The sequence below is a fragment of the Kryptolebias marmoratus genome, linkage group LG22 (assembly GCF_001649575.2).
Source record: "Kryptolebias marmoratus isolate JLee-2015 linkage group LG22, ASM164957v2, whole genome shotgun sequence".
In the NCBI taxonomy this organism is placed as follows: Eukaryota; Metazoa; Chordata; class Actinopteri; order Cyprinodontiformes; family Rivulidae; genus Kryptolebias; species Kryptolebias marmoratus.
The window spans coordinates 19,620,399-19,634,387 of record NC_051451.1 but is presented as its reverse complement, the minus strand read 5'-3'; the positions used below and the strand labels follow the sequence as shown (position 1 = coordinate 19,634,387).

General features: G+C 40.1%; 2 protein-coding genes across 2 annotated transcripts in view; both read left to right on the top strand.

Annotated features, from left to right (window-relative positions):
• Positions 1 to 4,409: 4,409 nt before the first annotated feature.
• znhit2 (zinc finger, HIT-type containing 2) lies at positions 4,410 to 6,585 on the top strand. The gene is made up of 2 exons (XM_017428563.3): positions 4,410 to 4,492; positions 4,701 to 6,585. The coding sequence occupies exon 2, from the start codon at positions 4,752 to 4,754 to the stop codon at positions 6,426 to 6,428; it is 1,677 nt and encodes a 558-aa protein (XP_017284052.1). The 5' UTR covers positions 4,410 to 4,492; positions 4,701 to 4,751; the 3' UTR covers positions 6,429 to 6,585.
• A 251-nt stretch (positions 6,586 to 6,836) lies between these two features.
• lrpprc (leucine-rich pentatricopeptide repeat containing) overlaps positions 6,837 to 13,989 on the top strand; it is a 54,892-nt gene continuing 47,739 nt past the window's right edge. The window contains exons 1-11 of the mRNA XM_017432147.3: positions 6,837 to 7,049; positions 8,100 to 8,296; positions 8,651 to 8,773; positions 10,034 to 10,155; positions 10,418 to 10,476; positions 10,918 to 11,004; positions 11,117 to 11,243; positions 11,345 to 11,489; positions 11,715 to 11,860; positions 12,044 to 12,149; positions 12,257 to 12,364. Coding sequence (XP_017287636.1) covers positions 6,871 to 7,049; positions 8,100 to 8,296; positions 8,651 to 8,773; positions 10,034 to 10,155; positions 10,418 to 10,476; positions 10,918 to 11,004; positions 11,117 to 11,243; positions 11,345 to 11,489; positions 11,715 to 11,860; positions 12,044 to 12,149; positions 12,257 to 12,364 — 1,399 coding nt within the window. The 5' untranslated portion in view covers positions 6,837 to 6,870. The remainder of the gene's footprint in view (positions 7,050 to 8,099; positions 8,297 to 8,650; positions 8,774 to 10,033; positions 10,156 to 10,417; positions 10,477 to 10,917; positions 11,005 to 11,116; positions 11,244 to 11,344; positions 11,490 to 11,714; positions 11,861 to 12,043; positions 12,150 to 12,256; positions 12,365 to 13,989) is intronic.

Sequence of the window (13,989 nt, the reverse complement as noted above, 5' to 3'; positions counted from 1 at the left end):
CAAACATGGACTGTTCAGTGGTTTTGGTTTCACACACTTGACTGACATTTTTGTTTTACCATTTAAAAGTTGTCCTAAAACATTCTGGATATTTGAGGCAGACATTTTTACTATTTTATGAGTACAAATGCCTATTATACCTATTTTAAAAAATAATGGGAAACTAAGACAATTAAGAATCTAAGAAGAGGTTGAACCTTCTTTCATTATCAATGACTGACATTAAAAGAGATCTTATCTAAACTGCATCCTTATTAATAATTACAGTGACAACTTGGCAAAGTCTTAAAGAGGGGAGAGTTAAAGAGAAGAAAGTTGGAGAAAGACAAAGACACAATTACCAGTAACTGACTGAATGTGTGTGTGAGTGCCAGAAAAAAAAAAGTATCAACCCTGAACCTTCAAAAAAAGGATAGTATGAAAAATTGCTGGTGTGAAGACAAAAAGATCAAATTGCTGGTGTGGACTACTGTGTTATACCTGAGCCTCTATTTCCCACGTTGGACAAAAGAGAAAAAGGGTTGACTCCTAAAGTGGTGAGAGGTTTCTTTTTCCATCTCCCAGCTTGTTTCCGTCACTGCTGTCAACAGCCACTTTAAGTCACTGAGAGGATACAGCTCCATCTACCTGTGTTTTAGCACATCACACACCGCACTGCACTCAGCACACACACCCACACACTCTGAGGGGAGAGAGCGTGTCGGCTGAAGGTCATTAATTAGCTACAGAGGGGGGAAAATGTGGGACTGGGTGACCTGAAAAAGGTGGGGTCAGTGAAAGGGAAGAAGAAAGGAAGGAAGACGGACACAATGATGATTCTTTTGAGGAACTAATGCTGGATCCCAAAGATAAATAATTGAAGGAGTACATTGATGCTTTCATGCAGGAGGAGCTAAGCTAACATTCTGAGGTTCATTCGTGAAAAAATGAAAAATGAAGAGAGGATGAGAGGGCAGAGGGGAACGACAGGGCTGTTGCTATGGAAGATTTGACTCACGTGCACATCACTGACACTCGTCCACTCACAAACATTGGTTTATTTGAAGCTTTATTCACTTTCTTAATCTAAACTGAATAAAACTGACATTAATATTCTTGTTTTTCTCAGGACATTGTTTCTGTTGCGTGTAAAATTAAAGGCCTAACATTCAAAGTTTTTTGGTCAAACGTTGAAAATAATGTTATGTACAATGTCATGCTATATTAAAAGATGCTACCCTCAGACTATGTGTTGTGAATGACTCTCAGCTACTACTACATCAAATTTAGGCTCAATTTCTGTATAACTGACTGAGTTATAGCCAATTGTGTTTCTGCCAAGGCTGTTTAGATGGGTGGCCATCTTGAATTGGATCGACTCCAAACATTAGTCAGTAATAGGTTCTCATATGATGATTTATCTCTGAAAGTTTTATTAAAATGCATGAAGTGGTTCATACGATATTTTGCTAACAGACAAACGGGATTGTTTCCAATTAATGTGTAAGTTTTAAGCAAGGCTCTGACAAAGTGAGGAGCACTTGAAGTTTGTGTTGTGAATGACTCTCAGCTACAACCACAACAATTTTTCACACACTATTTGTAAAACTGACTGAATTATAGCCATTTTTGTGTTTTCTAAAGTCAGTCGGCTGTGGAAACCATCTTTGTCAGGGTTTTCATTTATTTGACCTGCTAAGAAAAAATCACACCGGAGAGGCTTGTTGTCTTTTTGTGAAGGCCTTCGCAAAGAGGAGAGATTCCACAACAGCTCCTAATGGCGTGCTGTCCAGGAAGTTCTGCCCCTCCACTTGGGCTTTCTCTTTATTTAAAGGAAGAAGAAAAAAGGGGTTGATCTTAGCAGGCCAAGGCCAGTTCTGATCATAGCAAAAACACATAACACATCACTGTTTGGGAGAGCCAGATGGTGTGGCGCCCGCCGGCCCGCCATCTGACCTTGGTCTCTCACGTAGGCAGTGTTCCACATGAGCACAAACCCTAACAATCTTGAATTGGGTTGACTCCAGTTGTAGATTTCCATCCAAGGATTACATTCTGTAAATTTCAATAAAATCTGTCCTGGGTTTCTTGACATATTTTTAAAACAAACAAACACACACATAGTTTGCCTTCAGGTGCAAACTGGACATAAGATACAGACAGGACGCTTTAGCCTCACCACAAACACAAGAACACACAAAGACTTGCTTTTTAGTGTCTTAAAATGCCAGATTCTTTTGAGCTGACAGGTGACAACCCAGTCCACATCAACATACTGTCTACTCTTCCTCCTGCAGAAACACACACACACACACACACCCTGCTGTTGTACTGCAGACAGCTCCAGCTGCAGACATGCCGGGGTTGGACATGCCCAAAAGGCAGAGCCTGTTTCCTGTCATCTATCAGCTGGTGGCAGACAGCGGGACAAGAGTGTGTTTTGCGCGTGTGCGCCTTAAAATTTAGGCTTTTTTAAATCTTTGGGAAAGGGCTTATTGAGTGTGATAGCTGTGAATTTGAACACAAAAGTCTCATTCTTGTACAACAATTCATGTTGTTCTGTTTCATTTCAAGTGTCTGTGTCTGCAGTCACAGCCTGGAAAAGAGCAACCCAAAAGATTTAATTTGTCTGTGTTCCACATTGAATTAATTATTGAAGTTCAACATCATCAAAATGTTATGCTATACAGTCATCGCCCACCATGAAAAGGTGGACAATAATGTTTTTGCCTGTTTTGTGTGTGCATGGCTACAGCTCTGTTATTTTCCTACGTAAGATAATCTTAAAATTCTGGCATGAAAGGCAGCAAGTAAAATGCATTACTTTAAAAATACTATGCCTTTAATATCTATATTTTTATAGCATTAAATTTCACTGAAAAATGCAAAAATGACTAATCTAAATATTAATAGAATCTGGAAAATAAATTTTACCTGGACCCATTTCAGAGGGCAATTAGCTATTCAACATCATTCTAACATTTACCAGATTTGATCACATATGTGCTGTTTGGCAGACAGTGAGAAAGCTTACGGGTCTCGTGTTGTGGTGGTAATATGTCACAGAACATGCCAGGGAACGAGAAGGGAGATGAGAGAAGGCAGCTGCCCACCCAGGACTGCTGCTCTGTCCGCCAGGGGCGGGGCCCAGGCAGCACGCCACACGTCCTCCTCGGACACACTCTCTCCTCCCTCCTTCTCCACCGGCTCTGACAGGCCGCATGAGAGCCCCTCGGCCCAGTGAGGGGTGGACAGCCATCTGACAACTCCCCACCTGCATGACCTTTACTAAGCTTGACCCCCTACAGGAGACAATCACCTCATAGCAAACAGCCCTACAGGAGATGCAGACACACTGTGTGCTCGGCAGAACACGCAAAAAGACGAGCAAGGTTGATGCTCACACAGATTTGCAGAAAGTTATATGTACATTAGGCGCTGTTAATAAGATTGCAACATTGGTGTTGGGTAATAATTAAGAATACAAGAGTGCAGCAATATCTTAAAAAAGACTAAAAGGTCTGAAATGAAAAACTCTTGCTTGAAAAAAATGATTATAAAAAAGTTTAATGTGTGTCTCTCACATTGCCATGGTTAAATTGTTTCAGTGTAGAACAGTGTCAACATTAGTGGCAATACAGTTATAAGAATTGAAATCAGCCAAAAATTGTATTGTGTCATTTTACACTGAAAGAAGAGGATGTGAACCAAATTAACTAAAACCACGTCTGGTGATGATAGCTTTCGTATTTATGCAAATGTTTCTGATTTTGTCAAATATATTTTATATTTTTCTGAGTTTATGTTATCTGAATATGGAAAATAAATTTTAAAAAAAGGATCTTCTGACTCAGTGACACAGATTTTGGCAAGCGGAGTCACCTGCTCTGCCAGAATCTGTCACTTTTAACTTCTAAATAAAAAGAGGAAAGATCTTGAAAAATCACAGGAATAATCAGCCATGATGAGAAGTCTTTCTACCCTGAAACACCTTCATGTTATTTATTTTCTGTTTATTTTGATAGGGGAAAATTCTGGCAGAGGTGGTGGCTCAGTCTCCCAGCCTCTGTCCCTTCCAAAATTTAAAGGAGTAACAAATCATGACCTGGGGGATATGTTAGTTAAAACTGTTGCTGGTGAAAAAATTCTTTAGTCAGTGGAAAACTCTCTAACCTATTGCTGAGAACACTGTGCCTAATGAAGAGGATAAATATAAACAGATTGTGTGTCTGTTCTGGTAGCTTAAAGAAGTTATTTAGATGCACTTCGAAATATTAGTTGTTTTTATTTATACATACATACATACATACATACATACATACATACATACATACATACATACATACATACATACATACATAAAGGTTGTTTACAGATAAAAGGTAGTTTACAGTGACGTCATCAGGAGAGTTGCCTCGGCGCAGAACCGGAAAAAACCTCGAACTGACGTCATCTATAAGCGACGTCATTTCTTACAAAGAGCAAACGTTGGTGTTGGTGTGAATACAATAGAGTAAGTGAATCGTTCCCCTTTTTTTAAACATTTCAGTAAACAGATATTTTAACAAACATTTAGCTTTTTGAGGACTGTAGCGGTAGTTTGTAACGAATTACGGAGATAACGATTCGGAAAGTAAACACTGTACTTTTAGCTAGCGCATTAAATCGTCAACACAACACAACTCGCTAACATATTTTATGAAATTGTGTGCTGTTTTCAGGTAAACATTTTTGGACACTCCGCTTTGGGCTTTGGCTCCGTTCTGCCGCTAATGGTGACTCCAGTAATTAGACGGAGCCTTCCTCCGTCGGTGAGGAGTCTTCTGACAGATATTGGTCCGAAAGAGGAGCGGTGGACAGAGCCCGAGACAGAAACCGCTGAGGATGGGATTCTGTTGCCGTCCGGACAAGAGGAGAAAGCTGCAGAGGATGGGAGTGCAGCAGTGTGCATGCTGTGTAAATGCAAACCCTCTAACTACACCTGTCCCCGGTGTAACCTTCACTACTGTGGCTTGGCTTGCTACCGGAGTCCAGATCACTCTGTGTGCTCAGAGGAGTTTTACAAGGAGTCTGTTCTGCGGGAGCTGAAGGAAATGGGGAAAACCGAGACAGAGGGCAGAAAGAAGATGCAAGAAATACTGCTCGGACTCAGACAGAAAGCAGAAATGACACACGTGGGGATGGAGAGTTTGTTAAAAGAAGTGGGTATTGTGGGAGATGATACAGATGAGAAGGCAACAGAAAAGGTGCAGGCTTTGGCGCTTCTGTCCAGATTAGCAGAGCTTCAGCAGTCTGGGGAAGAGAACATAACAGAGGTTGAGGCCATTTTGAGAAAACTTGAGGAAATCGGAGATGGGGAGTCACTGCCTGGAGCCACTGGTGAGGATGATGAAAACACAGAAGGAGAGCTGGACTTGGCCGGGCAATTGTCTGGGCTGGATATTGATAAACTTTCAGAGGAGGAACTGTGGGAACTTCTCAACAGTAAAGAGCAGGAGAAGTTTATGGATCTAATAAAAGGTAGGGCTCTCGGAGGACTTCTCCCCCTGTGGAAGCCCTGGTGGGAAGAGCATGAGGAGGGTGGGAGAGCACTTGTGGAAGTGCTTGAGGAAGAAGTGAGCAAACTGGAGAGTGAAGATGCACCAGTTATGACTGGAGATGGTGTTCAATTCAAGATGTCACAAGAAGAGGGTCAGATTCAGGGCAAGTCAGCTGTGAAGGTAAATAAGGTTAAAGGGGGAATGAAAAAGAAAATACAGAAGAGTAAAGGAAGCTCATCTGTGCAAAACGTTCCTCCAATTTCTGCAAAAATTCCAAAGTTGAGTTCTTTATGTTCAAATCCGTCTTCTCTGATTTGCTACGGCTTAGTCAATGCACTTTATGGCTATGCATTTTCCTTGAGCCTGTTCAATGGTGACACTGATTCACTGATGTTTGACTTCTGTGACATGATACTTGCTCTGTCTGAGGCGCTGAACTCAAACAAGGTGTTCAACTCAGTCCAAGAGGCCTTAGGCTGTGGAGAATCTCTCATCGGTCAAGGAGGTTACCTCGACAGAGAGGATCCTCTTGCTCCAGCCAGGGCAGTGGAAGCTGTGGCTCACATAATGACTGGCAGAGAACGGCAGGATGCCACAGGATACTGCTTGGCAGCTTTGAGTCAACTGCGCAGCGTCCTTTCAAAGGCCAGAACAAACCTATCCAAAGAGGAAGATGAAGGGACAAGGAGGCAGAAGTATTTCCTTGCGAGCAAGAAGTGTGAGTTTTTTCAAGCCTGGGTGTTGGATAACGCACAGCGGATTCAAAAACTCGCTATTGAACTGTGGAATGAACACAGTAAAAGACAAAGTGCCAGGAACAGCATGGAGAAAGCAAAGACTGTAGTTGAAGAAAGTTTGAAGAAAGAGAAAAGAAAAATAAACCACAGGCTGATTGAAGAACTGAGCTAAAAAAATCTTAAACATGTTGAAGTTTTTAAAGCACATGGTGTAATAAAATACACAAAAATGCTGTTTTGTTGTGAATGTTATATTCTTAAAGACCATTAGTTTGTTCTTAAGGTTTGGGTTTTATTTAAAAATCACTTTTACAATTTTAATAAATGTGTCACGTTAAGGAAAAATTGGTTTGCTGTGTTGTATATTGAATATTATATATTATTCAGCATTTTTAAACTCATCATTCTTATCATGAGTCAATGCAGAGGTTCATTACATTGAAATAAAAGTAACTGTATAAGAAGTTTTTTATGTAGTTTATTTCATTTCATTTTATTTTAGGTTGTCAAATACACGAAAATTGATAACCTGGTTGGTTTGGAAGGCTCGCGAGACTTCAGCACCAGGAGTAAGCACGTGGTGCGGAAGTTCCTCAAAGCTGTGAGGGAAAAACATGGCTGCGCTCTTGAGATCTGCCCGGTTACTTAAGTTCTCTCCTTTGGGTTTGCTCCATATCCCAGGGACCAGAAGAAGCGGACCGCTGCTCGGTCGGTTCTACAGCGGGGCTGTCGGCGGCAGGAGGACGGATATTTGTTCGCGACAGATCAGCCATGGTTCCGAAAGCGTGTCCCGGTACGTTACTGCGTGCCCGGGGTAGCTAGTTGTGGTCCACGCGTGAAGCAGGGATGTCATTGGGAGTTCAAAGACACCGGAAAGCACACGTGTTTTTTTTTTACGAATATAACCTGCAGTGCTAAATGTTGAACTATGAGATATGTTAGAATAATAAGCCTATATAGTTAGCTGCTAACTATCCGTAAAATAAACAAGGCTCCCATTTATTTTAGTCTAGATGTTGTGTAACACGTTTAAAGCATACAACACATAACTAACCTCTACTATAATAATTAATTTTGATATGATAGCAGTCGTGTCTCTCATCATGTGTTAAAACCTAAGCGTTTTATTTGGAGCGTGTTGGCTTTTAGCATCAAGCTAACTAGTCAACGTTGCGTTGCTTAGGCTTAGCCAGTCTTTTGAAGGTGAATTAAAAATAGATGCTTTTATTGGTTTATGATGAAGCAGAAAGGAAATGTTGGCCTTAGTTAATGCAAGTTTAATGTATTGCACGCTGCTGTGGGCTCATTCAATGTGACTGCCTTTCCTCAAGGTCACAGCTTATTACAAAATTACACACCTCCTCCAAGGAGATGGTGCACACATTATATTCTGTTTTTAATAATAATCTGCTTTACACTCAAAACATCATGTATCCAGACAAACTAATTCAGCTAAAATGCTGAAGTAGTGCAGTATAATATAGATCAGTAGAATATTTGTCAAAGATTGCCTCCTGTTGTCTTTTCCTAAGCACTTAACATTGTTAGAAAAAGATTGTTAGCACTTTGGAAAAGACCCTTGTGCTCTAAAAAGAGATCCAAACACTCTTAGTGCTGTAAATATGCTGCACCAAAACTCTAGATTTACAACAAAAATGATGGATCTTATTTTCTTAAAGAAAAAGACAAAGGAAAATCTTCAGCATTCAGAGATTGTAACCTGTGGACCAGTGGAAAACCTTTCAGGGTCTTTTTCTCAGATTTGTTTGTGGTTTTCTGTATATTTTCCCCTCTGCTCTTTAATTTACCTTATTGTTCAATATCTTCCACCTGTTGTCCACAGATTTGCGTGGCCGCATGCAGCTGGGTGCGTTCGCAGCTATGTTGTGGCCTCAGAAGAGAAGGACAGCATTGCAGTGCGGTCCGTGCAGGCGCAGCAGTTCGACTGGGCCCTAAGTCGACTGGATAACTCTGTGAAGAGGACGGGTCGCATCACCAAGACCTTGCTGTTCCGCATCTTCCATGATATTTGCAGGACAGGTGGGCAGCAGAAGCAGGGACACAGATTTTTGGTCAAACGTCTGCTGAAAAGATGGTTGGATTATGTACAAAACAGGCCAATATCTTTATCAGGTTGTTGCCGAAGTCCAAGAATTAGTCTGACGAAACTGACTTTCTTCATAAGGACATAAAGAAATACAGTTTTTTACAACATTTGCTTTAAAGACAAAGAGATTGGCTTTCTTAAAAGCCAAGCAGTAGTCTGAACTGCTTATCGAATTAGATATTTTTTTAATCTACAGATCCCAAAATGGAGTTTCTATTTTTTGGCTTGTTCTTTTTCCCTTTCTCTGTTAATGATTATCTACACTGTCTGTCCCTGTCTACATGCAGGTTATCCCAGTGGGAATCAGGCCTTGTTGCTGCTGCGTAGTTGTGGGTCTCTGCTGCCTGAGGTGCCGCTGAAGGAGCGGAATGAGCTGGCACACCGGGTGTGGGATAGACTGCAGCAGCTGGGTAAGAGGCAGCACCAGTAACAGCAACCTAACACTCCTACTGTTTAAAGATTTGTCTTGTTGTTTTCAACAATAATGGAGATTAACCAAGGAATTTCCCTGTAAGAGCACAATATTGTTTAACCACATTTCACATTTTCTACCAGGCTTTGGGAACTGAACTGTTTAAAGTTAAAGATAACAGTTTTGTTTGGATGTGAAGCAGAAAGCAGAGGCTTGTGTTGCCATTTGAGGTCAATATAGATAAAACTTCTCAGATCAGCAAGAAAAATGAAGACTTAAGAAATCAGCATTGCCTGTAAAACCTAGTGGTGGGAATCTTTAGACACCTGTTCCATTTAATTACAATTCAGAGAGCTGCGATGTGATTCTAAAACAATTATTGATGCATTTTGAATATTTGGTTTGTGAATAAATACCAGGAGGGACATGTAAGCTTATGATGTTTATCCAAAACACTGAAACTAAGTACAAAAACAAAAAAGTTGAAATGACTCATAATAAAGAGGGCACAATAACATATGTCAAAAACCCCTATTACTGACCCATACTGTTCTTATTTTACTATTTTATCTAAGTTGTTTATTTTGTTTTTTTATTTGTTGTATTTACTTCATTTTTTGCATTTAATGTATTATGTAAAGCACTTTGAGTTGTTCTGTACATGAAAATGTGCTATATAATTAAATTTGCCTTTGCCTTTGCCTATTAGCATAGATGATCTAAAGTTAGCGTAAATGCTAACTTACCATTGAAAACCCCACAGGAAGGCTAATGCGATTAGCGTCACGTTTGTCACTGAAATTTATACAGACATCCTCTTCAGGGTTCGACAAAGAAAAAATGGAAAAGATGTGAAAACACAATGCAGCATGTTTCAACTACAGCAGCTACGGCAAGTCTACAAGGACAAACGGCACAGAATAATGTTAACTAAAATGAGATGTATAAATATTTTTAAATTGATTTGAAAATGAAATCAGAATCTTACATGTGTGCCGATGCATCTAACAATAGATTATAACTCAGATTTTAATCAGTCAACAAGCTGTTCATTTTCTTTGCTGTAAGTATGTTTGAGGACTTTTTGGTTTCACCTTTGAGGCTTAAACTGGTTGGGAAGTTACATTTAATAGATTCTTTGTCGATGAATCTGAAGCAGCATTCACCAACTTCAGGGATTTGTACGCTATTTTAACCATTTTATTTTGCAGAACGTTTTTTTTTGTACATTCCACTGACTGAACATTGTTTTCCCCAGGTGCACAGTATGATGTTAGTCACTACAACGCCTTGCTGAAGGTTTACCTGCAGAACAAATTCAAGTTCTCCCCCACTGAGTTCCTGTCCAAAATGGAAGCGGCGAACATCCAACCCAACAGAGTGAGCGCTGCGGTGCAGGGTGCAGCAGTGGCAAACAAAAAGCACATTTATGTTGCTGTCGAGAACCAAAACTTGCGTTTCTGTGAACATTTATGTCTGTGTACTCAGCTTTTTGTGAATAATAATCCAAGTGATTCTTTTTTGAACATTCTCCAAATATTTGAAAATTTACTTTCTAATCCTACAGTAGCACTCTGGTATTTCAGTTTTTTCTTGCATAAAGTTGAGCTCTGATTGATTTAGTCATGTTTTCCATGCGCAGGTAACCTACCAGAGATTGATCACAGCTTACTGCCAAACTGGAGATGTTGAGGGAGCCAGGTGAGTTGTTCTATTTTATCCATCTGAGCTCTTTATTCTTCCTAGTTTTTTTATTTTTTGAAAAAAGATGCCTTTTTTTTCCTAACAGTTTCATGGTACATGTGTATTTTGTTTGTTTTGCACGATCAGTCCTTGCATAATGTTAACCTTTTTGAATATTTGAAGAGGTGCAGTAAAGCTTGAGGTCCTCCTGTAGTTCTCGTAGCTGGGACGTTATCGAGCTAACCAGTTTTTAGTCCATTTTAAATAATTATCTAATACTAAATAACAATGAATTGTAATAACAGCACTAAATGTGCTTCACATAGTTTTGAATTCTTATTCTTAAAGGTGGTAATTAAAATTTTTATTGTTTAGTCTGTTGGATTTAAAATTATTTGAAAATGCTTTGGAACTAATGTAATCTATGTTGTTTAATTTTTTCTCCTCCTGCATTCACAGCACCATCTTAGGTTTTATGAAAAGCAAAGATTTACCCATCACTGAAGCTGTTTTCAGCTCCCTGGTGATGGGTCATGCCCAGGCAGGGTGAGTGTCACAGCTTTTGATCTTTTAACGTCACACGTTTAATACCATCAAAGTACTGTTAGTAAAGCAGTTGGAATTAAATTGAGTTTTTTTTTTCTTTATCGTCGTGCAGCGACATCGATAGTGCTGCGAACATTCTCACTGTGATGCGCGGAGTGGGAATTGAACCAAGTTCCGATACGTATGTGTCGCTGCTGAATGCCTATGCTGAGAAGGGAGACCTGGACAGTATGAAAAAGGTTTGTGTCGTCAGAACGTTGGGGCACATTCTGTTTGCGTTCAGTGAATGGGTGACCTGTGAGTCACTCCTGTGCTTCATTTTACGCTCGGACCTTTTCAGACTCTGGAGGCAGCAGAGAGCGCAGACGCCGCTCTGATGGATAAGGACATCATGCAGGTCATTTACACTCTGGCCAAGGCCGGACATGAGCAGCACGTACCAGAGATGCTTGAACGGCTGAGGCACGAGAGGGGTTTTATAGCAGGTATTCATATACACACACGTGTAAATCCTATTTTTCCACAACAGTCACTGTGGATGTCAGCAGCAAGACTGATATCGGTGACAAAATAATGTTCAGTCACATAAATTAAAATCCTAAATGCTTAATGATACAAAAAGCTAATTTATTAAAATGCTCTGTAGCTAAATAGCTGTGTTTGCATTGTGACATAAAGTTGAGCAACATATGCATTTGTTGTCCTTTTAGATGCCATAAACTTGTGTCTAAACCTCATCACCGAAGGACATGAAGATGTAGCTTTCAGCGTCCTGAAGACTTTCCCAACTGTAAATTCAAACAGTGACCCCAGCACGGGAAACTTCTTCCTCAAACACTGCATCAACATGGACACGGTACATTTGGAAAAAAAAAAAAAACTCGCCTTGTTTTATTAAATAAATCTATGTATAAGATCACAAAATAATTTAATTAAGTCTTTTAGAAATGTGACCTCTGACCATTACTCATTACAATTCACTGACAGGAAGTGTTGAGTTATTATTTTGATGATCTGATATAATTTTTGTGGACCACAGCCACTGGAGAAGATCGTCCATTACTGTAAAGAGCTTCAGGAGATGAAAATGCACAGTACACCATTCACCTTCGCCCTGTCCTTTGCCCTGGAGGCCAATAAAATCGGTAACGCACGAGTATTTTTGACTTGACACATACACAGCTAATTGGGATTTTTGAATTCTGTCATTTTGCTGAATGACTAAATATGCTGTGTTCTTTCTTCTTTACAGGTATATCTGTAGCGCTGATGGAGTTACTGAAGGAGCAGAACTTTCCTATAAGACCTCATTACTTCTGGCCCCTTCTCACTCATCCACTGAAAGAGAACAACATAGCCGGTACACACACACACATACACACGGTGTCCAGAATGATAAAACTCAGACTTTGCTGTCAAGGTGGAAATGTGGCTTCACAAAAAGATGACTGGCGTGAAAGAATAACTGTGGATATTGTTGATATACTGCTAAGGAAAAAAAAAAAGTATAATGAGAAAGATAAAAATTGTGTTGTAGCAGTTTTGTGATCAAAGGTGAACAGGGACAAGTTTCTTCAGGCTTTTTGAAGGTCTTTTAAAAGTTTTCCTTGGACATCGGCTACCATTTCACAAGTTTTCAGGTCCCAGTCTTCGTATCTGACCGCGATGGGAGGGTGTTATGTCCAGTCTAGGAGCTCTGAACCCAACGTTTATCCCATCCCAGTCGCCCAATCGCAGACAGAAACACTAAAAGTGAAGTGTCATTTATTTTCAAAGTGCGAATAATATATACACAATGACGACGACTTCAGTGTGAACGAAGGCAAAACGACAAAACAAAACTGTTGTTTTCAATCAAGTGCTGCATAAACCCTCGTGGACTCTAAACTAACACAAACAGGAGAAAACCTGATGAAAAGAAAACGGCACTTGACCCCAACAGCTTCTGTGAGATTTGTATTAGCTGTACAAAATGTACAACTACAACACTTAGAAGCAGAGTGTTCAGACGTTAACAGAATCACACTAATAAAGGTTTAGAGAACAGAGTAGGTCTGCAAAATATCAGCAGTTTTCAAAGTTTGAAATTTTCCATAGGAATATTTCCAAAATTCCCCAGCTTAACTTCTCACTCAAAGTTTCTGGAAAGTTTTCGGAAATGTACCGGACATTTTCCGTACATTTTCCGTCCCTTTGTAGCCCAAACCTCGAGGCAAAACTCTGCTGCTGTCATCAGGATGCTGGAATCCCGGGATGTTTTTTACGGGAACCAACCAGCAACCAACATTCTCCCCACTACACAGCCAATCAGCTGAAGATTCATCAGGACTCTCTCAAAGATCCTCTCCAGAAAGAGGACTCACTCCATCACTGAAAGAAAAACACGAATTAGAAAAATATTCTCGCAGTGTGGCGGGGGGGACATAACAAAGAAAATTGTGAGAACTGGACAAATGGTGTTTAAAAATAAATAAATAAATAAATAAAATTGACAGGCCTTAATAAGAATCTACAGGAGAAATGTAAAGTTGCATTTTTAGAAAATAAGCAGTCAAAATTTTGGAGCTGCATCCTGAAACAACTTAATCTTCCTAAGAGAAAATAAAATCTTATGCTTCTGAATCAGAAACAGAGCAGTTTTTTTTTTCTTGAGGATCATAATAGTGTTTTTTTTTTGTTAAAGGCGTAGAGGGGATTATAACATCCCCTGTACCAGAAAGAGCTTTTAAAGGAGAGCTCGCCTCAAATATTTATGAGCGAGCGAGCGAGCGAACCAACTGGGACAGATTTCACTGGGCTGGGCCGGTGAGGGGCACACAGGTCTGATCGCTGCGTGAGGGCCCTGGAGCTGGAGGAGATAAAACGAACACATCAACGCTGACTCGCAAATCCACACTAACGTCTCTCCGGAGAACTTCTGAATATATCACAGAACACCAAAGACATCACTTTACATTTCCTGACTTTCTGAGAGTGCTCTCAGAC

Bases quoted from the DNA above. Each gene is read 5' to 3' on its own strand.
- znhit2 (XM_017428563.3), top strand. From the start codon at position 4,752: ATGGTGACTCCAGTAATTAGACGGAGCCTTCCTCCGTCGGTGAGGAGT.